This window comes from Myxine glutinosa, chromosome 5 (assembly GCF_964187855.1).
Source record: "Myxine glutinosa chromosome 5, kmMyxGlut1.1, whole genome shotgun sequence".
Lineage (NCBI taxonomy): Eukaryota > Metazoa > Chordata > Myxini > Myxiniformes > Myxinidae > Myxine > Myxine glutinosa.
Genome location: NC_136265.1, coordinates 12,010,254 through 12,033,866, shown reverse-complemented (window position 1 = coordinate 12,033,866; position 23,613 = coordinate 12,010,254). Strand labels below are relative to the sequence as shown.

The 23,613-nt window shown below is 44.2% G+C and overlaps 1 protein-coding gene across 3 annotated transcripts in view; it reads left to right on the top strand.

The window, feature by feature from the left end:
• WDR90 (WD repeat domain 90) overlaps positions 1–5,995 on the top strand; it is a 48,229-nt gene extending 42,234 nt beyond the window's left edge. For all 3 annotated transcript variants that reach the window (XM_078777582.1, XM_078777583.1, XM_078777581.1), the window contains 5 exons: positions 1,982–2,112; positions 4,515–4,649; positions 4,823–4,948; positions 5,207–5,291; positions 5,538–5,995. In XM_078777582.1, the coding sequence (XP_078633708.1) occupies positions 1,982–2,112; positions 4,515–4,649; positions 4,823–4,948; positions 5,207–5,291; positions 5,538–5,686 (626 nt within the window). In that variant the 3' untranslated portion in view covers positions 5,687–5,995. The remainder of the gene's footprint in view (positions 1–1,981; positions 2,113–4,514; positions 4,650–4,822; positions 4,949–5,206; positions 5,292–5,537) is intronic.
• The last annotated feature ends 17,618 nt before the right edge of the window (positions 5,996–23,613 follow it).

Here is a 23,613-nt window from a genome sequence, read left to right as displayed (position 1 = left end):
TATTTCTTGGTGTTTCTATCCATATATGGTCTTACCATTGTAGAACAATAACACTTTCTATGTGCAGTCCCCACATTTTGGGTAAGCATAAGTATTGGAGCAAAAGTATTGGAACAAATGACTGGCAGGTGTTTCTTGTTGCATCGGTTGTTCACACATAAAATAGTTGTGAATGTCTAGTCTTGTGTTAGCCTTTCATTTTGCCTTGGTAGTCTGTCGGCATAAACCAACATGAAAACCAGAGAACTGTCTGTGAAAGAAAAGCAAGCAATTTGGAAGCTGAAACAACAGCATAATTAAACTACAACCATAGCATAAAATTGTGAATCGCAAATACAACAATTTGGAATATCTTGAAAAAGAGAGAAACCACTTGTGTACTTATCAATAGACAACGGCCAGATCGGCCAAGGAAAACAACTGCAGGTGATGACAGAAAAATCATCAGGGCTGTGAATAAAAACCATAAAACAACTGTCTGTGACATCACCAATAACCTCCAGAGTGCAGGTGTGAAATCTACCTTTCGCAGAAGACTTTTACAGCAGAATTACAAAGGCTACACCGCAAGATGCAAACCTCTCATCAGCACCAAAAATAGAAAGGCCAGATTAGAATTTGCCAATAAGTATAGAGGTGAGACGGTGGAAGGTTCTAGACTGGTCGAGCCAATCTCCTGATTTAAATCCAATGGAGCATGAATTTCACTTGCTGAAGAGGAGACTAAAGTCAGAAACCCCCAAAACAAACAACAACTAAAAATTGTTGCAGTAAAGGCCTGGAAAAGCATCTCAAAGAAAGATACCAAGAGAAGATCCCAAGAGTTTGGTGATGTCAATGGGTAACTGGCTCGATGCTGTTATTGCATGTAAGGGATATTCAACCAAATACTAACTATTATACTACTTTCATTTACTTTAAGTGAATCTCTTCTAATACTTATGTTTACCTAAAATGAGGGGGGGGGGGGGGGGGGGGACCGAACATGAAAAGTTTTATCTTTATACAATAGTAAAACATAATTATATACGTAGAAATACCAAGAATTAAAGTCTGACCTTCTGTATTCTTGCCTCATATTTATCTTTTGATCTGAAATCCAAATTTCTTGAGTATTTAGCAACAATAACAAACTTCACTTCACTGTTCCAATACTTATGGAGGGCACCATGTATATAATTCAATTGAAATAAAATAAAGATTTTGAAAGTGGTTCAAATTTTTCTTTTGGAAGTTTACCGCCGTTGAAGCAGCGTCTTTTACACCACCTTATTTAACACTTTACATTAGTTCTTTCGTGCCTGTTGTTTGCTTTCTTTGTGCCATCTCCCAAAAAACCAGCAAGTTTCCTGTTTGGAATGCTTTTCAATTTTGTTTGACTGCCAGGCCGGCAGACAGAGTTTAAAAAAAAAATCTCACTCCTCTCCTGCGCATACGTGATCGGGCCAAATGCAGAGCGAAAGTACTCCTAAACTGCAGCTTTGTTTTCTGATTAATGTTCCGATTTGTGTTCAAAATATAACATCCAATTGAAAATAAGTGTTTCCTCGATTATAATCTGATGTTTGTAGACGGACAGACAGACGTAAGTGAACCAATTGTTTAACCCCGCTTTTCGCTCCGCGTGTGTGGGGTATAACAGGAATAACATTGCACTTATTCTAACAGACACTATGAAATAACTATTTTAATGTAATCTATCTCCCCCTCCCCCCCAACCCTCACTCCCCCCACCCCACTCCCCCCCCCCCTCCCCACCCAGACCATATCCGTAACACCATATAACACATATTTTTATTTGTTTGTTCCTTATACATTTCGAACCCTCTGGGCCAGTTTCCCTAAAAAAATTCTGTACCGAATTTTTTCAAAACGGGGAAAGTCAGGCTATTGTCAATGATTGGCTGGGCTAAGGCCGATCGGCATTCTATTTGCTATACTTCGGTATTCTGCCAATTTGAATAATATGTCGTGTTCCCAGGAGAAATTCTACTTTCGGGGGACGTGACAGGTCGGATTGCTGTGAGCAGTGTGTTAACCAGGACAACGTTACGAGTGATTGGTGAGCATGCAGGCTCGGAGCTCCGTTCACTGCAGTGCATCGCTTCCAAGGTAACTGCAAGCCCATTCCATAGATTCTATCTCAAAAGTCTTCATCCTTTACTCCTATCTGCCGAATTAACCAGATTTTCTTTTGTATGTGTAATCAAGAACACAGAACGGATCAGGACACACAACAAAAGGAACAGCAGGGAAGGGGGAAATGCCACCAGCATGGCGTAGGGAGAAAATAGACGGATACGGATAAAGAAGGGATGCAGGTAATGATAGGGATCGGGGAAAACGCAAGGGTGAACAAGATGGAAGCAAAATTTTGGAAGGGGTGAAGGTTGGTTTAACGGGTGTAGAAAATATCATGGTTTGGTTTAGGAATGACAAGATGGTGGGGAACAGCTGTGTTGAAGACTTTGAGGGAAGAATGAGATTGACGAGAGTGTGGGAGTTGGTTCCAGAGGCAGGAAAAAAAAGGAACAAATGAGTGGAGGTGAGCAGTGGTTCTGGTTGAGTAAGTTTCATGAGGGGCGGGTTTCTTTTGGACCGCATGCGTCCTGCGGATGCTTGTAGGGGAAACAAAGCACGGAGAGCGCAAAGGATGCAAGGCCAGAAAAGAGGCGAAGGAAGACAGAGAGACCACCACCCTGTCGGCCATGGCGAAGTGATAGGCTCATACACTCAGCTTAATCGCAACAGATTCCAATGATATCGAAAGCCTTTGTTTCCGCAGCGTCAAGCTGAGCAAATGTGAGGCAGGGGCACCAGCTCAGAGGGGATAGCAGTACTCCATTAAGCTGCAGATAAAACAAAGCCTTGTAGGTGGATAGGGATTTAGGTGTGCCAAGGAAGGACTGTGCATGATGGAGGATGCCCAGTCGGTGTCCGGCTTTGGAGGCCAAATTTCAAATGTGGCTTGCCCAAGATAAATCATGAATGAGGGTGAGAGGCAATAGTTTAAGTAAATGAACTTCTTCAAGATGGTTGGTGAGAAGGTAGATGGCACGTTTTGCGGAATGGTGCTTTCGGAGAGAAAGTGCAGGGTTAAAAGACATGTTCCCAGTGTTTGACCAGTTTGTGATTTTGTCAAGGTCTGAGGAGAGGGACGAGGCTTCTGCCTCTCTGTCAGAAGGATGAGGGATGTCACGGCAGAGGGTGGATTCGTCAGCAAAGAGATAAATAGGATTTTCCAGAGAGTCAGAGAGGTCATTGGTGAATATTAGGAATAGGATGGGGCCTAGAACACTGCCTTGGGGCAGGCACTTCAGCCTTGACAGGGAGAGGAGAAGAAAGGATTCCGTCGAAGGCCACATGTTGGCTGTGAAAGTGGAGGTAGTCATTCATTCAAGAGTGGAGTTGGCCTCCATCCATTGTTGGGAGTGTGGAAGCAGCAGCATGTCCAAGGTGGAGATGATTATCTGAGACACGGCTGTTGGAGAAAAGGAATCATTTTATGTCAATCACTGATGATTGGAAGGAAGCTAATTGGGCTGTAGTTGAGGGGATCCATGCTGTGTTGTTGGTGGATTTCCAAGCAGATGCGCAGTTCCACACCAAGGATGAAAAAAAATTGCATACAGCGGTCAACGCTCATAGAGCTGTGAAACAACAACGGGCAGCAGGTTTACATACGAGGAAGGTGCATGGGTAAGGCAGAGGGAAGGTGGATATTCATGAGGATAGGAAGACCAAAATAAAAAAAAGTAACAATTACCTGGAGAGGAACACAATGGGAAAAACAATCGGAGTGAGTGTAAGAGATCGTGTATGTGCATGGGTGAGCACACGAGGAAGTGATGGGTCGCACGTTTGAACGAGTGAGGACAGGGAAACAATTCCAATATTTTCAAGCCCTTTGTGGTTTTCTACCTAATTTTCAAACTACCTAAATCCACTACCACTGGTCACCTCCACTCATGTATTCCTCTCTTTTCTCACCTGTGGAAGCACCTTCTACACTCTCTTGAATCTTGTTCTTCCCTCCTGGTCTTTAAGACAGCTATTCCCCACCATCTCAGGTCATCCCTCATCCAAAGCCATGATCTTTTCTGCACCCGCTGAACCTCTCCCACCCCTCCCAAAATTTTGCTTTTGTATCCATCTTGTCCACCCCTTGTGTTCTTCCATAACTCTCACTGTTACCTGCATCCCTCGTTTGTCCGTCTCCATCTGCCTTCCCCACCCCGCCCTGCTATTGGTGTTTCCCCTTTCTCCTGCTGTTCCCTTTGTTATGTCGTATCCTCGTCTGTTCTGTATCTTCGCTCTTCCACGAGCCTCGGCCATGTATAAAAAAAACAACGAAAAAAAACAATGTCAGAGGTGGCCAGGGCTGAGTGAAAATCTCTTACATAAGAATTCCTCAACAGTTGTACTTTGTAAATCCATACATGCATACATGCCTGGAGCACGGAGTAAGGAGCTTCCAATATTGATAACGGTGTTCGAGCTCCATTTGTTTGCAGTTGTGTGGTGAGCGGTGGCTGGCCACGAGTGCAGACGGCCTTGTAACTGTCTGGTCAGCAAATTGGGAGAGAAAGCGCTTCCTGTTGGAACACTCACTCACTCTGCCTGCACAGTTCAAAGCAGGTGGTAGAAAGGTGCGACTTCAGCACTCACCTGACCCATCTGGCATTTACCCCTTTGAGTAATCTGATGTCAAGGCCTTTGTCACAAAATGAATGTTCAGAGGAAAGCAAATTTGGGGGGGAAATTTTTAATACTGGTTGAAGTCCTGAGAATAGTTTATCCATGACATTTATCTTTTTGACAGGATGTTTCAGGGACAGGTGATACTCACGGTGTTGCGCTCCTGGGTGGTTCCGATTCTGACAGCTTGCTGTGGGCTGGCGGAGCGGGACACCGAGTTCTGCTTTCATACCACCTATCAGGAAAGAAGGTTCGTTTTGGGGAAGCACATCCCGGGACCCGATAGGCCCCCTGGATGGAGTAGGCCCATTATGCCCTGAGACTGTATGGGAAGGTTTGGTTGCAATTGCACATCAACAACTTGCAGGCCTCACTTTGAAAAACTCCGTGATATATCAGTTGTTTCGGTGGTGGGGAGTTTCACAACGTTGTTTCATTAACCAAAGAGCAAGTTCACCTTAAAGTTAAGATTCCATTCGACACGGTGATTTTTTCCCCCCTAATCTAGACATCCCAAGTGACTTCGTTATCGTCTGCTCTGACCTGCTTGGCTGTTTCCACGGATGGGCACTTTGTTGCAATAGGAACACAAGGTGAGTCGTGTTGGTCTCTAAAAACAGAACTTCCTCATTACCTCTTTGCCTAAGATCGCTTTTGTGGGTCAAATAATTTGCTCATTTCCTGCACTTTCAGTATCACAGAGAACTGTGTAATATGGAGGATTACTGCTGGTATGATGGCGTCCTTGCACTGTGCCTGAAGGGCACCATCATGGCACAATCTGCCACTGCACAGGGTTTCCCCTTCTTGGGACATAAAACTCTCTGACTTTTACGTAGGGCGGTCGCTGAGGCTGGTGGATGTGAACACGGGCTACTTCCGCGATGCTGTAAGCCACAGCGATGGCATCAACGCAGCAAGTTTCTCCAGAAGCGGAAAGCTGCTCGCCACGGCCGCTGGCAATGAGATTCTGCTTTGGACACCCTAGGCGTGGTTTCTTCACGTTTCATGAACCTCGCCGGTCACATCACTGAATGTTTTCAATCCAACGACCTGTCTTATGGGTTCTGACGTCACGAGCTGCCTCTGGACTCCGGCTCGAGTGAACGTTTGTAAACTATGTAAACTTTAAGAACAATGTACATGATAAAAGTTTTGTCATTTTCAACATTTAGTATTTTATTCCTCATCGGAAACGACTTGGAGTCTAACCCTAACCTGAACCCGAACCCTAACCCTAACCCTAACCCTAACCCTAACCCTAACCCTAACACTAACCCTAACCCTAATAAACTTTAAAATAGAATATAAATGTAAATTCAGTTGCTTACTCCTGAGCGTCTGTGCAAAATGGTGGGTTCCGAGACAATTTTTTCCAAACGAGAGAGCTGTGTGCTGAACAATCTTTATAATGGACATTTGATCCCTCTCTTCAGTCCATTTTCACGTATCGACGAACTCGCGATTCGAGCGAACGGCCTGGCTTATGGTGTGCTGTGACAAGTGCTATGCCGTGAAGAAAGTTCAAGAAGTGTTCATGGTTACAAGATGGGATTTGCATCAAAGTACAGCGCTTCACTCTTATCCGGGCAGACAACCTTTAATGAAGTCTTGGAGTTTGAGGGCATTGCTCAAGAAAGAACACATAATGAGGAATCGTCCGTCGAAGCTCATGACAAGCAGAACATTTGATGTAGACCAAACGGTGAATGCATTCCATTTGATATTCCCTGTGGAGTTTGAATGTAAAGAAAATAAAAGGGAATAGAGATTGGGAATAGATGGGAATAGAGCCTGTGATTGATGCTGTGAAGAGGAACAGGTTGAGATGGTTTGGTCATGTGTTGAGGAAGGATGAAAGTGACTGGTTGAGAAGAGTGATGGAAATGAATGTAGAAGGAAGTAGAGGATGGGGAAGACCGAGAAAGACTTGGCTGAAGATGGTGGAAGAAGAAATGCGGGCAAGGAGGTTAACAAGGAGAGATGCAGAAAATAGGGCAAGATGGAGAAGATTGTCATGGGGACCACAAGGCTAACCCCTGCTCTAGCAGGGAAAATGGCCTTAAAATGCATGTTGTTGTTGTTGTTTGTATATCAACAAGATCAGAACCACATATAATATATACATACACGCAGGTAGTGGACAAAAAAATTGGAAACACCAATGAAAAGTCACTTAATATGGCGTTGCGCCACCACGTGCGGCTAGTACGGCCTGTATGTGCCGTCGCATCGAGTCCACCAGTGTCTGGAATTCTGCAGGAGAGATGTGACATCATTTGTCCACGCGAAAGTCAATCAACTCACACCTGTTTGATGGAAGTGGGAAATGCTGTCTCAGGCATCATTCCGGAATATCCCATAAATGCTCGATTGGTTTCAGATCTGGTGACTGAAAAGGCCATAACATATGGATAACATCAGTGTCGTGCTCATCAAACCTTTGGGCGACCACACGTGATCTGTGGATGGGGGCATTGTCATCCTGGAAGACACCCCTCCAGGCAGGAAATAGATGTTGCAACATGGGGTGAAGATGATCACTCAGTACCATTGAGTAGCGATTGGCATTTACCATGTCTTCTAAGGGAACGACTGTATCCAAACCATACCAGGAAAATGCACCCACAACATTACAGAACCACCAGAACCATTCACTGTCGGAACCAAGTACTCAAGGTTGTAGAGTTCTTTAGGTTGGCGCCACACGTGCACTCGTCCATTTATCGTGAGCATAATGAAGGATGATTCATCTGTCTATTTCACATTTCTCAACTGCTCGGTAGTCCATCGCCTGTGCTCTTTGCACCACTGGACTCACAAACGTGTATTTCCAGGTGTGATGAGCGGTTTGTGCACTGCAACCCGACTATCATATCCCGCTCTGTGAAGTTCTCAGCGGACCCACTGTTGCCCTTTGCTGATGATGTCTTTCCCTCAGAGTTCCATACCAACATCACCTTAGAAACCGATGCTCGTGAAACATCAGCAAGTTGAGCTGACTTTGTTACTAAAGCTCCTGCCAAACACATCCCAACAATCACCCCTCTGTCAAAGTCACCGAGGTCTCCTCTTGCAGTGAGGCTAGCCATAATTATAGGCAACCAGGCTTGTGCAGCATTCTTATACATGACCCTAAGGATACTGGGATGTTATTTGCTTAATTAACACATGGGTCACACCTGTGTGGAAGCTGTTGCTTTCAATATACTTGGTGTCTTTCATTTACCCAGGTGTATCCATTTTTTGTCAAAGACCTGTATATTGTAATGTTTGCCTGTCTGTCCTGGTTGCCCGGTATGAATCCGCCGAGTCGTGTTAAAAAGACCCCGACCGACACCCGCTACAAAAAGTACCCCTGTCAGTTCTGCAACTAAAGACTATATTACCGTGCAGATTGGAGTCTCCAAAGTGAACAAGTGTTCTCACTGCTAGGCGATCACGTGACCGATCGAATAAGGCCGAGCAAACCTTGCTCACATGATGCGATCTTCTCTAGCAACCAATCAACCCTTAACGGGGATTACCAGGACCACCAGATGAAGTCACAAGGACAAACAGAATTAATCCGAGACCAAGTCAGGTTTCATGTCAATAATGGCAAATGGCATGGGGAGGGAACAAAAGGAAGTATTGTCCAATAAATGATTCAACCAACCGTTATAATCCCTTTACCCCCACCGATACATGCACCCATGAACCAACAACGAATGGTAAATCCTTTATTATTCTTACGTATCTGAGCTCACATTTGTACCACGATACAGAGAGACTGCGGAAGTGACAAGACAAGAAATACCCCGGCTGTGCCCAGTGAGACACAGCAGCAACTGATGCAGGGTGGGAGAAACAGCAGTCAGAGCGGAGCCCGATGTGAGGTCTGAGAGGAGGGGCATGGCTGGTTGGGTGGGGGCGTCGCACCATGCCCCAGCTCTGCAGATCATTAGCATCCTCCCGCTGGACCCAGGCATCTACCCTCATCATCCTGACGCCATGCCACATGATTGCCTTGGGCTCACATCCCATCTTGCACGTCATCGTCCCCTTAGTTGCCTCTCCTCCAATCTCACTCACCATTGGTTGATGGTTCCAGTCCGGGGGTAGGGCGACCCTTCCACGAACTCTCACCCCGACCTTCTGCTCCTGTTTTTCCCACCTGAACTAAGGAAGAATTTTTGGGACTGAAAACGGAGGATTTATTTATTTTGTATGCAGTCTGTGGCTGCTGTTTGCATCCTTGCTGGAAGCGCTGCTGTGCCGCTAATGCAGTGCCCCCTGTTTCCAGTAAGCTGGTACTCATTTTGCCGACGTCGGAAGGATGACAGGCTGAGTCAACCAGCCTGGTGTTACGTAATGGCACGACAGGTGCTCAAACTCAATATCCTAAGCTCTTCGTTTCCCGGCACGACCGCTTTGACGCGTTTCAGTGGCATTTGGAACTGGAGCTACTACGATCTGCGTCAAAGAGCTCGCGCCGGGGAACTGATTCGGGCACTCCGAGCAGGTTCCCGGGCCTGTTTGCCACGTTACCTGGCTCAGGTGGAATGCCTGAGCCAGCCAGGAGACGCGATGATAGGTGATATATATATATTTCACGACTTTGTTCCTTGCCTTTTGGAAGTTGTTATGCAAACAGACATATGGCGCTCCACAAGCGCAATTATTGTTGCCCTTTGTAAATGAAGATGGCCGTTCACATCTGATGTATGCACACTGCACAGCCTTATGGAAAAACTTGCAAGAGCTGCTGCCCACACAACAACCAACATTCTTAGACAGCAAGCGGGTTACCCTGTTGTCATGGAATATGCGAGAAGACCAGACTACTTGCTATCTCCACTGCTGTTACCCAGGAAACTGATCCGCCAATGAACCAACAACCAGGTTCCTACTTACTGCTACGTAAACAATCGGAGCAAGGAAATTTGTCTAAAGTTTTGTCCCACCTGGGAATCAAACCCGGGTCCCCTCACAATCGTGACGCAAGTCCGTGAACCATGGCACCAAGAGACTCTATACTCCACAAGTGTGTGCCCTGCAAATGGAACGTAAAAGGGTGATGGTGACAAATGATGGTGAATGTGGTAGTGGTACACAATGGTCGTCGAAACAGGATGGTGTCGACTGTAGAGGTAGAGCACTGAACTTTGGTCTGCATGGTTTGGGTTCGATTTCCGACACGAATATAAAGTGCAGGATTGGTTAGCATTGGTTGGTGGACCTTAAGGAACCCAGGCTGTCCTTCACGAAGAGTAGGCGAGATATCACCGGAACCATGAACGAATCACTTATTCCCATCCAAATCAGGTCCAGTCAAACATCAAAAGCCCCAAAAACCATCCCTTTTCACTGACCCAACAATATGAGAACTCGAGGGCCGATGGTTCCCAGTATCGCCAACGCCGCGTAATATTAGCCATTGGTAGCACTTGGAATTCTACCTCATAATGAAAACCAGGTTCCTACTTACTGCTACGTAAACAATCGGAGCAAGGAAATTTGTCTGAGGTTCAAGGAGTTTATGGTTTAAACAATGTCCGTAAACAATGGGTATGTGGGTGTCTTCTGATACCTCAGGGTGATGGATTCCCCTACCTTGCATAATCCCAGGTCACCTGTGGGCAAGGTGTAGTACCTGTCAGCCCCCCTTACCAGGGTAACGGTCCGCAACCATGCGGTTTAAATGGAAGATGGCTCTGCACATCTGGTGGATGAGAGTCCAGTCGACTCCAACAGCACGGGCGGAAGTGGGTGAATTCCCCAACGGTAGAAGGACAGAGAGGAGTAGCGACCCCCCCCCCCCCCCCCCATCCCCCGTCCCCCGTCCTCCGTCTATACCACACACTTACTCGTGTGTACCAGCCATAGAAAGGCAATATGATGGCAACGCCATTATTGCCCGAGGAGACTCGATATCATCATAATGAAAACAATAGAATCAATTTCAATGAATTTCAACAATGTATGAAATCAATTTCAGAATCATTGGAATGTCCCGCGATGAAGCTACCTCCGAAGACCTTTCACTCACTCACCGCAGGCAGGTAGGTGGTCTTTCTGTCTTCTACCGACTCCTCTCCGGCCTTGCTCCCCCAGCTCTGTCTGTGCTCTGTCCCCCAAATATTCTTGCAGGTCGCACAAGAACTGCCAGCAACCCTCTTATGGTTAAACTGCCAAAATCAAGACTCTCTGCTCACCTTCACTCTTTCATTCCCCTTTTCTCCCGCCTGTGGAACAAACTCCCTCACTCTCTTCAATCCCACTCCTCCCTCCAGGTCTTTAAAACAGCTGTTCACCACCATCTCTTATATTCCCCAATGCAAATCCTTGATCTTTTCTATCCCCGCTCATTCACCCCAGATCCACTTTTTTGAAATTCCGACTTCTTTCCTGGAAGTCCTCGCAGTGTCCATGTGTTTTTTACCTCTCCAACACCCCCCCTCCCCCCACCCTCGTTCCCACGCCTCCTCCCCCCAAGCCCTCTCCCTCCCACAGATCTCCCGATGTCTCTGCTCTCCATCTTGTTCTCCCGCTCCCTTTATCATATGTTTTATGTGTCAGTTTGTTTTTTTGTGATCAATGTTAGCTCTTACACGAGCCTCGATCTTGTATACAAAATATATATATATATTAGAAAATAATAATCAAGAAACAATCCTGAGTTTCCAACTTATTGCTAAATTGATAGCTCAGATGGATGCACATAATATGCACCCATAATATAAACCACGGTGCCGATGAAAAAAAATATGGGATAAAAAAGTTTCTCCAAACTCCCTATTTCTTGATTATTGTTTTTTTGTATTAGTGACTGTCCCGATTCACCCGTAAAACGGGGTGAATAGGGACAGCCATAAAAATCCTATTAATTCATATTTAACCCATATATGGGGTTAATAGGGACTATAAGTTGCTTTTTAAAGAAACAAGAGAACACTTTCAACCCAAATATCAACAAATCTGTATGGTTATCAATTTTCAGCGAAAAAAGTTTCCGAACTTTTTTTCAGTTTGTGTCGCTATTCACCTTGCTGTCCCTATTCCCCCCATTTTTACGGTAGTCGTACTAGTAGTCGTGGTGGCGGTAGTAGACGTAGTAATAGTTAGTAATAGTAAGGATGGATGTAATGAACCTTACTGTTATAATGTACAAGTAGATGTCGAAAATCGAGGAAAAGGAGAAACTTTTACAGATGTAAAGTTTGAGGTGTTCAGAAATGTGACTCCATGGTGTTCATTCTGATCATCGAACAAATGTCCCAGAAGTTAAAGTTGTAAGAGTTTTTGTATTTCTCTTGCCATACAAAGCACAAAGCAAACTATCATGTGTAGTTCCAGCACTTCGGATGCTGGAACTGTCTGTTTAGCGATTCCGGCACCGTGTATCCACCATGACACCATCTTCGTGTTGCCGTCCAAATCATAAGCAGGAAACCTGAGTTTACAAACACTTGTTTTGGATAAGTTGTTGTATTATTGTAGTTTTACCTCTACATTGTCAGGATTTTCACCAGCAGGCCCCCGATTTACGGGTTTACCATTCTGATGGCCGTCCGCTCTATTAACACGTACGTGACCTTCCCACAACGGAGGGCATTTTGTTGTCACGATCCGTAGGCCTCAATCGAGCACAATCGTTCGAAAATCTCGATAAAACAACAAGCCGGCCCGTGGAGCGTCCTCTTTGAGGAATGTGGACCTCGGGTCACTCAACGCGGGTCTAATGGAACGCCATTAGCACACCAGGCCCATTAGAGGCCTTGTTTTGGCCCGGTCGCAGCAGCGCGCTGGGTGGAGTTTCCCCCGGTGACAAGGCCTTAATTGTGTACGCGACGTGTGGCCCGTCGACTTGGTGGCGCCGTGGCCGTCCCCGATCCCGCCTTTTAGTGCCGGGACAATGGAGTACGGGATCTCGACTCGTATGTTGTGCTTGCCTTAAACCCGCTGCGGTCGAAGCCTCGGCTTTCCTTCCTTGTATTCCCACCGCATCGCTGGCCTCTTCCTTCCATGCGTGGGAACTACAGTAGCTTGCACATGGCGGTGGGATAAGTTGGGAGAATGCATGGTTAAACAAGCTCAACTATGGCACGTGATTGGGCAGCCATTGTGTTTAGGTCTGCACTTAGGCCCAATGAAAAACTTTTACTTCTCATATCAAAGCAGAAATATTAGGGTCCATAAATCAGGGGAAAGGAGCTCTTATTGGGGATTGCATCAGCGGCACAACCACACTCCCAGCAATGATGCAACCACCAGACACGGGCTGCGTACGGAATGATATGATGGACCGTCACCCCCTTTTCTTGACCGACTTCCCTGTTTTAAAACTCACTTCCACCAATTATGCAAAACTTTTCTTAATGCTCATTATTTCAGGATTACCGTGCTTAGTGCTTCCCATGTCCCCTTCCATGTCTTCCTCCTCACATCCATCATGCCGCACATCAAATCCGAGAAGATCCAAAATGAGATCTAGCAAATGATGTTGTTCGTCCAAATAGATGTGAAAATCGTGCAAATTCGAACAAAGAAGGGGACGAGGTAAACAACTATATCAAGACATTTCGGATTAAGTCTTTGGGTCTTGCCTCTAGTGTAAATCTGCGAGTGTTTGGGTCTTGCTTCTGAGATTGTAAATCTGCGAGTGTTTGGGTCTTGCCTCTGAGATTGTAAATTTCAAGTACTTGGGTCTTGCCTCTGAGATTGTAAATCTGCGAGTGTTTGGGTCTTGCCTCTGAGAGTGTAAATCTGCGAGTGTTTGGGTCCTGCCTCTGAGATTGTAAATCAGCGAATGTTTGGGTCTTGCTTCTGAGATTGTAAATCAGCGAGTGATTGGGTCTTGCCTCTGAGATTGTAAATCTGCGAGTGTTTGGGTCTTGCCTCTGAGAGTGTAAATCTGCGAGTGTTTGTGTCTTGCCTCTGAGAGTGTAAATCTGCGAATGTTTGGGTCTTGCTTCTGAGATTGTAAATCAGCGAGTGATTGGGTCTTGCCTCTGAGATTGTAAATTTCAAGTACTTGGGTCTTGCCTCTGAGATTGTAAATCTGCGAGTGTTTGGGTCTTGCCTCTGAGAGTGTAAATCTGCGAGTGATTGGGTCTTGCCTCTGAGATTGTAAATCAGCGAGTGTTTGTGTCTTGCCTCTGAGAGTGTAAATCTGCGAATGTTTGGGTCTTGCTTCTGAGATTGTAAATCAGCGAGTGATTGGGTCTTGCCTCTGAGATTGTAAATTTCAAGTACTTGGGTCTTGCCTCTAAGATTGTAAATCAGCGAGTGTTTGTGTCTTGCTTCTGAGATTGTAAATTTCAAGTACTTGGGTCCTGCCTCTGAGAGTGTAAATCTGCGAATGTTTGGGTCTTGCTTCTGAGATTGTAAATCAGCGAGTGATTGGGTCTTGCCTCTGAGATTGTAAATTTCAAGTACTTGGGTCCTGCCTCTGAGATTGTAAGTCAGCGAGTGTTTGGTTCTTGCCTCTGAGATTGTAAATCTGCGAATGTTTGGGTCTTGCCTCTGAGATTGTAAATTTCAAGTACTTGGGTCTTGCCTCTGGGATTGTAAGTCAGCGAGTGTTTGGTTCTTGCCTCTGAGATTGTAAATCTGCGAATGTTTGGGTCTTGCCTCTGAGATTGTAAATTTCAAGTACTTGGGTCTTGCCTCTGAGATTGTAAATTTCAAGTACTTGGGTCCTGCCTCTGAGATTGTAAATCAGCGAGTGTTTGGTTCTTGCCTATGAGATTGTAAATCTGCGATTGTTTGGGTCTTGCCTCTGAGATTGTAAATTTCAAGTACTTGCGTCCTGCCTCTGAGATTGTAAATCAGCGAGTGTTTGGTTCTTGCCTATGAGATTGTAAATCTGCGATTGTTTGGGTCTTGCCTCTGAGATTGTAAATTTCAAGTACTTGGGTCCTGCCTCTGAGATTGTAAATCAGCGAGTGTTTGGTTCTTGCCTATGAGATTGTAAATCTGCGAGTGTTTGGGTCTTGCCTCTGAGATTGTAAATTTCAAGTACTTGGGTCTTGCCTCTGACATTGTAAATCTGCGAATGTTTGGGTCTTGCCTCTGAGATTGTAAATTTCAAGTACTTGGGTCTTGCCTCTGGGATTGTAAGTCAGCGAGTGTTTGGTTCTTGCCTCTGAGATTGTAAATCTGCGAATGTTTGGGTCTTGCCTCTGAGATTGTAAATTTCAAGTACTTGGGTCTTGCCTCTGAGATTGTAAATTTCAAGTACTTGGGTCCTGCCTCTGAGATTGTAAATCTGCGAATGTTTGGATCCTGCCTCTGAGATTGTAAATCTGCGAATGTTTGGGTCTTGCCTCTGAGATTGTAAATTTCAAGTACTTGAGTCTTGCCTCTGAGATTGTAAATCTGCGAGTGTTTGGGTCTTGCCTCGGAGATTGTAAATCTGCGAGTGTTTGGGTCTTGTGTCTGAGATTGTAAATCGGCGAGTGTTTGGGTCTTGCCTCTGAGTTTGTAAATTTCAAGGACTTAGGTCTTGCCTCTGAGATTGTAAATCTGCGAGTGTTGGGGTCTTGCCTCTGACATTGTAAATCTGCGAGTGTTTGGGTCTTGTGTCTGAGATTGTAAATCGGCGAGTGTTTGGGTCTTGCCTCTGAGATTGTAAATCTGCGATTGTTTGGGTCTTTCCTCTGAGATTGTAAATATATGAGTGTTTGGGTCTTGCCTCTGAGATTGTAAATATATGAGTGTTTGGGTCTTGCTTTTGAGATTGTAAATCTGCGAGTGTTTGGGTCTTGCCTCTGAGATTGTAAATTTATGAGTGTTTGGGTCTTGCCTCTGAGATTGTAAATATATGAGTGTTTGGGTCTTGCTTTTGAGATTGTAAATCAGCGAGTGTTTGGGTCTTGCCTCTGAGATTGTAAATCTGCGATTGTTTGGGTCTTGCCTCTGAGATTGTAAATTTATGAGTGTTTGGGTCTTGCCTCTGAGATTGTAAATCTGCGATTGTTTGGGTCTTGCCTCTGAGATTGTAAATGTATGAGTGTTTGGGTCTTGCCTCTGAGATTGTAAATATATGAGTGTTTGGGTCTTGCTTTTGAGATTGTAAATCAGCGAGTGTTTGGGTCTTGCCTCTGAGATTGTAAATCTGCGATTGTTTGGGTCTTGCCTCTGAGATTGTAAATATATGAGTGTTTGGGTCTTGCCTCTGAGATTGTAAATCTGCAAGTGTTTGGGTCTTGCCTCTGAGATTGTGAATCAGCGAGTGTTTGGGTCTTGCCTCTGAGATTGTAAATCTGCGAGTGTTTGGGTCTTGCCTTTGAGATTGTAAATCTGCAAGTGTTTGGGTCTTGCCTCTGAGATTGTAAATCTGTGATTGTTTGGGTCTTGCCTCTGAGATTGTAAATATCAAGTATTTGGGTCTTACCTCTGAGATTGTAAATATATGAGTGTTTGGGTCTTGCTTTTGAGATTGTAAATCAGCGAGTGTTTGGGTCTTGCCTCTGAGATTGTAAATCTGCGATTGTTTGGGTCTTGCCTCTGAGATTGTAAATATATGAGTGTTTGGGTCTTGCCTCTGAGATTGTAAATATATGAGTGTTTGGGTCTTGCTTTTGAGATTGTAAATCTGCGAGTGTTTGGGTCTTGCCTCTCAGATTGTAAATCTGCGAGTGTTTGGATCTTGCCTCTGAGATTGTAAATCTGTGAGTGTTTGGGTCTTGCCTCTGAGATTGTAAATCTGCGAGTGTTCGGGTCTTGCCTCTGAGATTGTAAATCTGCGAGTGTTTGGGTCTTGCCTCTGAGATTGTGAATCAGCGAGTGTTTGGGACTTGCCTCTGAGATTGTAAATCTGCGAGTGTTTGGGTCTTGCCTTTGAGATTGTAAATCTGCAAGTGTTTGGGTCTTGCCTCTGAGATTGTAAATCTGTGATTGTTTGGGTCTTGCCTCTGAGATTGTAAATATCAAGTATTTGGGTCTTGCCTTTGAGATTGTAAATATATGAGTGTTTTGGTCTTGCTTTTGAGATTGTAAATCAGCGAGTGTTTGGGTCTTGCCTCTGAGATTGTAAATCTGCGATTGTTTGGGTCTTGCCTCTGAGATTGTAAATATATGAGTGTTTGGGTCTTACCTTTGAGATTGTAAATCTGCAAGTGTTTGGGTCTTGCCTCTGAGATTGTAAATCAGCGTGTGTTTGGGTCTTGCCTCTGAGATTGTAAATCTGCGATTGTTTGGGTCTTGCCTCTGAGATTGTAAATATATGAGTGTTTGGGTCTTGCCTCTGAGATTGTAAATATATGAGTGTTTGGGTCTTGCTTTTGAGATTGTAAATCAGCGAGTGTTTGGGTCTTGCCTCTGAGATTGTAAATCTGCGATTGTTTGGGTCTTGCCTCTGAGATTGTAAATATATGAGTGTTTGGGTCTTGCCTCTGAGATTGTAAATCTGCAAGTGTTTGGGTCTTGCCTCTGAGATTGTGAATCAGCGAGTGTTTGGGTCTTGCTTTTGAGATTGTAAATCAGCAAGTGTTTGGGTCTTGCCTCTGAGATTGTAAATCTGCGATTGTTTGGGTCTTTCCTCTGAGATTGTAAATATATGAGTGTTTGGGTCTTGCTTTTGAGATTGTAAATCTGCGAGTGTTTGGGTCTTGCCTCTGAGATTGTAAATCTGCGATTGTTTGGGTCTTGCCTCTGAGATTGTAAATTTATGAGTGTTTGGGTCTTGCCTCTGTGATTGTAAATATATGAGTGTTTGGGTCTTGCTTTTGAGATTGTAAATCAGCGAGTGTTTGGGTCTTGCCTCTGAGATTGTAAATCTGCGATTGTTTGGGTCTTGCCTCTGAGATTGTAAATATATGAGTGTTTGGGTCTTGCCTCTGAGATTGTAAATATATGAGTGTTTGGGTCTTGCTTTTGAGATTGTAAATCAGCGAGTGTTTGGGTCTTGCCTCTGAGATTGTAAATCTGCGATTGTTTGGGTCTTGCCTCTGAGATTGTAAATATATGAGTGTTTGGGTCTTGCCTCTGAGATTGTAAATCTGCAAGTGTTTGGGTCTTGCCTCTGAGATTGTGAATCAGCGACTGTTTGGGTCTTGCCTCTGAGATTGTAAATCTGCGAGTGTTTGGGTCTTGCCTTTGAGATTGTAAATCTGCACGTGTTTGGGTCTTGCCTCTGAGATTGTAAATATATGAGTGTTTGGGTCTTGCTTTTGAGATTGTAAATCTGCGAGTGTTTGGGTCTTGCCTCTGAGATTGTAAATATATGAGTGTTTGGGTCTTACCTTTGAGATTGTAAATATCAAGTATTTGGGTCTTGCCTCTGAGATTGTAAATATATGAGTGTTTGGATCGTATCTCTGAGATTGTAAATCTGCGAGTGTTTGGGTCTTGCCTTTGAGATTGTAAATCTGTAAGTGTTTGGGTCTTGCCTCTGAGATTGTAAATCTGTGATTGTTTGGGTCTTGCCTCTGAGATTGTAAATATGAAGTATTTGGGTCTTGCCTCTGAGATTGTAAATATATGAGTGTTTGGGTCTTGCCTCTGAGATTGTAAATCAGCGAATGTTTGGGTCTTGCCTCTGATATTGTAAATCAGCGAGTGATTGGGTCTTGCCTCTGAGATTGTAAATCTGCGAGTGTTTGGGTCTTGCCTCTGATATTGTAAATATATGAGTGTTTGGGTCTTGCTTTTGAGATTGTAAATCAGCGAGTGTTTGGGTCTTGCCTCTGAGATTGTAAATCTGCGATTGTTTGGGTCTTGCCTCTGAGATTGTAAATCTGCGATTGTTTGGGTCTTGCCTCTGAGATTGTAAATATATGAGTGTTTGGGTCTTGCTTTTGAGATTGTAAATCTGCGAGTGTTTGGGTCTTGCCTCTGAGATTGTAAATCTGCGATTGTTTGGGTCTTGCCTCTGAGATTGTAAATTTATGAGTGTTTGGGTCTTGCCTCTGAGATTGTAAATATATGAGTGTTTGGGTCTTGCTTTTGAGATTGTAAATCTGCGAGTGTTTGGGTCTTGCCTCTGAGATTGTAAATCAGCGAGTATTTGGGTCTTGCCTCTGAGATTGTAAATATATGAGTGTTTGGGTCTTGCCTCTGAGATTGTAAATCTGCGATTGTTTGGGTCTTGCCTCTGAGATTGTAAATATATGAGTGTTTGGGTCTTGCCTCTGAGATTGTAATTATATGAGTGTTTGGGTCTTGCCTCTGATATTGTAAATCAGCGAGTGTTTGGGTCTTGCCTCTGAGATTGTAAATCAGCGAGTGTTTGGGTCTTGCCTCTGATATTGTAAATCAGCGAGTGTTTGGGTCTTGCCTCTGAGAATGTAAATCAGCGAGTGTTTGGGTCTTGCCTCTGAGATTTGGGTCTTGGGATTCTCAGTGGGGTTTGTACTGAACTCGATTGTACTCGGTGTAAACTGTAAGGTGAGACGCATCTATGTGGCGGCGTAAAGGTATTTAATTCATGATTTTTACAATGTCTTGCACTCTTTGGTGTTGTTTTTGTTCTCGTACTTTGAGGAGCATTTCTCCAATGTTGAAATACGCACCTCCAACGGGATGGCACATCGGTAGTGTGCTTGACTCTGCACCATCTGTTACCTGGTATGCAGAAATGTAGGCTCGTGGAGAGGAGCTGAACGACAGAGGGCAGCAGATTCACAGACGGACGGGATCAAAGGGGAACAGGTGGACAGACATCCCAATGGAGGAGATGAATGGAGAAAAGGAAAGTGGCGGGAGGCAGGAAGCCTGCGAGGTGGAATACGACCGGTGCTGGCGATGGGAGAAAACATTCCAGGTGACGATGGGCATCACTCTTGAAGGACTGCAGGTATGCACACAAGGCACACGTAGCTTGAGTCGGTGTGTATACCTGCACCATGAGGGCCGCAGGTAAATCTTTAACGAGGTTGTTCCCGGAACGCTACCAAGACCAGAATCTCCACCGTGCATGAAAGACCATGAGATAGAAACAGGAGACCAAATTCAGCATGACCCTCTCTGTGTGCGCACGTACAGGTACAGGTACAGGTAGAAAAGGCCAGTCGAGAATAGCTATCCACTTGGTTATATATCGACCCATTAAGAGTTACCTGAACAAGCGTGGTCTCGTTCATGATGGCTGAGGTGTACGTCTTACCTGTGTGTGCAAGGTGTGGCGCTCTGTTTGACACTTATCGTAATCGTTATGACGAATATTATTTGCACGTAAATACAGGTACATCGCACTAAATTCATGGCATCATGACAATCGGTTTCCCCCCCCCCAATACTCAACAACCGTTAATATAATCACACATGGTTGCACCAGCCGTCACCTGCACTTCGACGTGAACACGTGATATTTATTCGTGGTAGCCGTGCTAGTTAGGAGCGGTTTAACCCGTTACCCCCAACAGGTGTTAATCATATAAAAGTGTGAGGCTCCTGGATTACTGAATCGAACTTTCAGCGTCGCTTTGGCTACCGATGACGTCATCACGAACCATCTTTGGAAAGACGTTTGTCTCGAACAGGGATTTATCTTTCTATCCATATTCGAGGATGGTGGAATATCTGGTAGACAGAACGGATCAGCACGTAACGGACAAAAACAGGATTTATATATTTATCTCTTAAAACTGAATGAATGAATGAATGAAATTATTTTCATTCTTTAAACATTTCATTCTTTAAACTGAAAACTCAAAAAAAATATTACTTCCTAAACACAGTTTATTCCTTTCTGGAGATATAAACGATGTTTGCAAATCCACGCGGTGTGAAATCAATAAGTTCGTGTCCTGCGATAACAACATACCATGAGGCTGTTTCATGAATTTTTTTTTTAAGTTCTTCTTTTGGTAACTATTTTGACTTTATAATTGAATTTTTTAAACTTTTTTTTCTTTCTTTTTTTCTTTTTTGTATACAAGATCGAGGCTCGTGTAAGAGCTAACATTAATGACAAAAAAACCCATAAACGGACACATAAAACATGTAATAAAGGGAGAGGGAGACAAGATGGGGAGAGAGGAGGAAGCACACAAGTACAACATTTGAGAGCAGGGACATCGGGAGATCTGTGGGAGGGAGAAAGCTTTATTTAAATAGTTCACCATCATGAACTATACACAGAACATTTTGGTGTTTCTTTCAATCATCCTCATCATTGAAGAGGGTATCAAACAAACAAGAGTGCTTGCTATGTGAGTGAATGAATGTGAAGTGGTAAAATGGACAGGTGTTTCTCAGTTCGCACACCTTAACGTGATCAACATTTTATATTCTTACCACCACCATTGAAGGTGTTTTCACTCCTGTTTTTTCTGTCTGTCTGTGAAAAGGATATTTCCAAAAGTTGTGGACGGACTCGGACGAAAGTCGGTGGATGAGTTGGTCAGGTGACGAGAACAAGCCGATTCGATGTTGGTTCAGGTCCGAATCCAGATCCTTAAAAACAGTAAGTTTCCTCTTTGCGATGATTTTAAATTTTGTTTGACTGAGTCGTACGCGCAGCAAGAAGAACGGACAATCGGTGGACGATCATAATTACAGACCGGAAACCACAGGAATCACACCAAACCCCATCAGGACCAGGACCAAATCCTGAAATCATTGATTCCCCATCAATCATTCATAAATCATTTCATTCATTTCATTTCATTGATCATTCCATCATTCATTTCAATCATTTCATTCATTTCAATTCATTTCATTCATTTCATTCATTTCAACCATTTCATTCATCATTCCATCATTCAAGCATTTCATTCACTTCAATCATTTCATTCATCATTCCATCATTGAATCATTTCATTCACTTCAAGCATTTCATTCATCATTCCATCATTGAATAATTTCATTCATTCAATCATTTCATTCATCATTCCATCATTGAATCATTTCATTCATTCCAATCATTTCATTCATTTCATTGAACATTCCATCATTTATTATTTTCATTAATTTCAATCATGTCATTCATTTCATTTATCATTCCTTCATTCATTCATTTCATTATTCATTTCATTATTTAATTCTTTTCATTCATCATTCCATCTTTCATTCATTTCATTCATTCATTTGAATCAGGGTCGGATGGGAGACCAGGACGGTGGAGAATTAGAGGAAGGTTGAGGAAGAAGCAGAGGAAGTCCAAAGATCACACATAAGAAAGTGAAAAATTTACTGGAGAACAAATGGCCCCGAATTACAAGGAATGGGCCATGTCGAATGGGTGGGAAAAGAATGGGTATCAAAGAGAATGGGCCACGTTGAGGGAGGTCTTCGTCCTACAGTGGACTGCAATTGGTGAGTCAAGTCCAATCGAGTAAAAGCTGTTTTAATAATTCAAATTTCACCATCAAATGACGATTTGCCAAAAGGAAAAGAAAAAAGGCACCGGGTTTAGTTATTCCAACTCTTTCACGAATTACTTCACTTGTGAAATGTATCCAAATGGCCGTGGATGAAACCGAGTCGCCCGACCCGACCTTCTGATGGTCCTGCCAACACAACCGCGAGTGTCCCGTTTCGCACATAATCGAGTCATCCGGTGATGTGTAAATCTCAGCAGAGACGCTACAAGAGGCTTTATAATTAAGCCAGGATCATTGGGTATAAAACCCACAAGCAAGTTGTGGGGTTCAGCAGGTGCCGAGCTGAAGACCCGTGCGTCTAATAGAGAATGAAAATGAGACTTCTGGAAGAGACGTTCGGATCAAATCAAAAGGAGTGGTTTTAGCCACTCGTTAGTTTGCCTCTCCGTGTTGAGCTCAACCACCTTTTGGGGTCTCTCCGAATACGTCAACATGATGTTCGTACATGACATCTTACTCTTTCCTGCCATTTGCAGGAAAGACCTGGATTTTTCTAATGCGTGGACCTCGCGCAGGCGCGGTTTGTGGAATGGCCCTGATCAGTGGTGCAAGGCGTTCAGGAAACAGATTGGGATCATTCCGTTAACTGCCTATCGTTAACGGACGTTGTTAGGAGGTCACTTTGCGAGCTGCGCTGTGAATACAAACGAGCAGAATGGAGGTGGAGATGGCTATGCAGTTCCCGAGCGTGTCCAGCCCTCCCCGCTCGCCTTGCGGCTACTTTGATTGAAAGTCAGGATGGCACATGCAAGACCAGGTCACCAGGACCAACGCCCAGCCATCTTCGACCCCAGACATCAATGGACAGGAAAGGAAAGCCGTGGGAAAGACCTTATCAGTTGTGAGATCTGTTCCAGTATGGTGTGGCTCTTCCGCCTGGATGATACCCAATGTTTTAGACCTCTCTGACAATATCTCTGCCTGGCTTTTCCAATTTCCTGGTCCGTCCAGCAGACAGTTAGCGACACGATAGAAGGTCCTTTTTCTAATCCTTATGATAGTCAGCACCTGGAATATGCCATTCCTCGATTTGTTTTGCTCTCATCGCAATGGTTTCCAAATTTCCCTGATAACGCAGGCCCCATTCAAGTACATTTTCCATCTGATTGACAACCAAGGCACCACGGTGAGTCGAGCAATCCTGCCATGCCGCAATTAATCAACTGTTGTGACCACCGAATGTTCACCGCAAACTATAGTTTGGAACAAAAATGAAAGAAAAGGACAGAGTAAGTGTTGGCATTCACCCCAGGGCCTGTTGGCAGATGCATGTTGCGTTTTGTTCAGCGCCAGCGCAATGGTTCCCAGATGGTGGTGGTCCAGCTGAGCAAACAGGGAGAGGTCACCATGTGCTGGGAACTGTTCTGAACGGAGATCCTTGTGGAGTCTGTTTGATATTACGAGTTGGAATTCCGAATTACATTGGACAACCACACGTTGTGGATAACTCCAGCTCTTCAGCCATCTTTCTTCACCCTCTAACTTTCTGTATAATTCAGCAGAATTATTGCTTTTGAGGCACAAGAGAAAAGCCCACCATGGATAATTTAAGGAATCTTTGGGTTGACTTTGGAATAGGCACCTGCTGTGGAAGACATATATA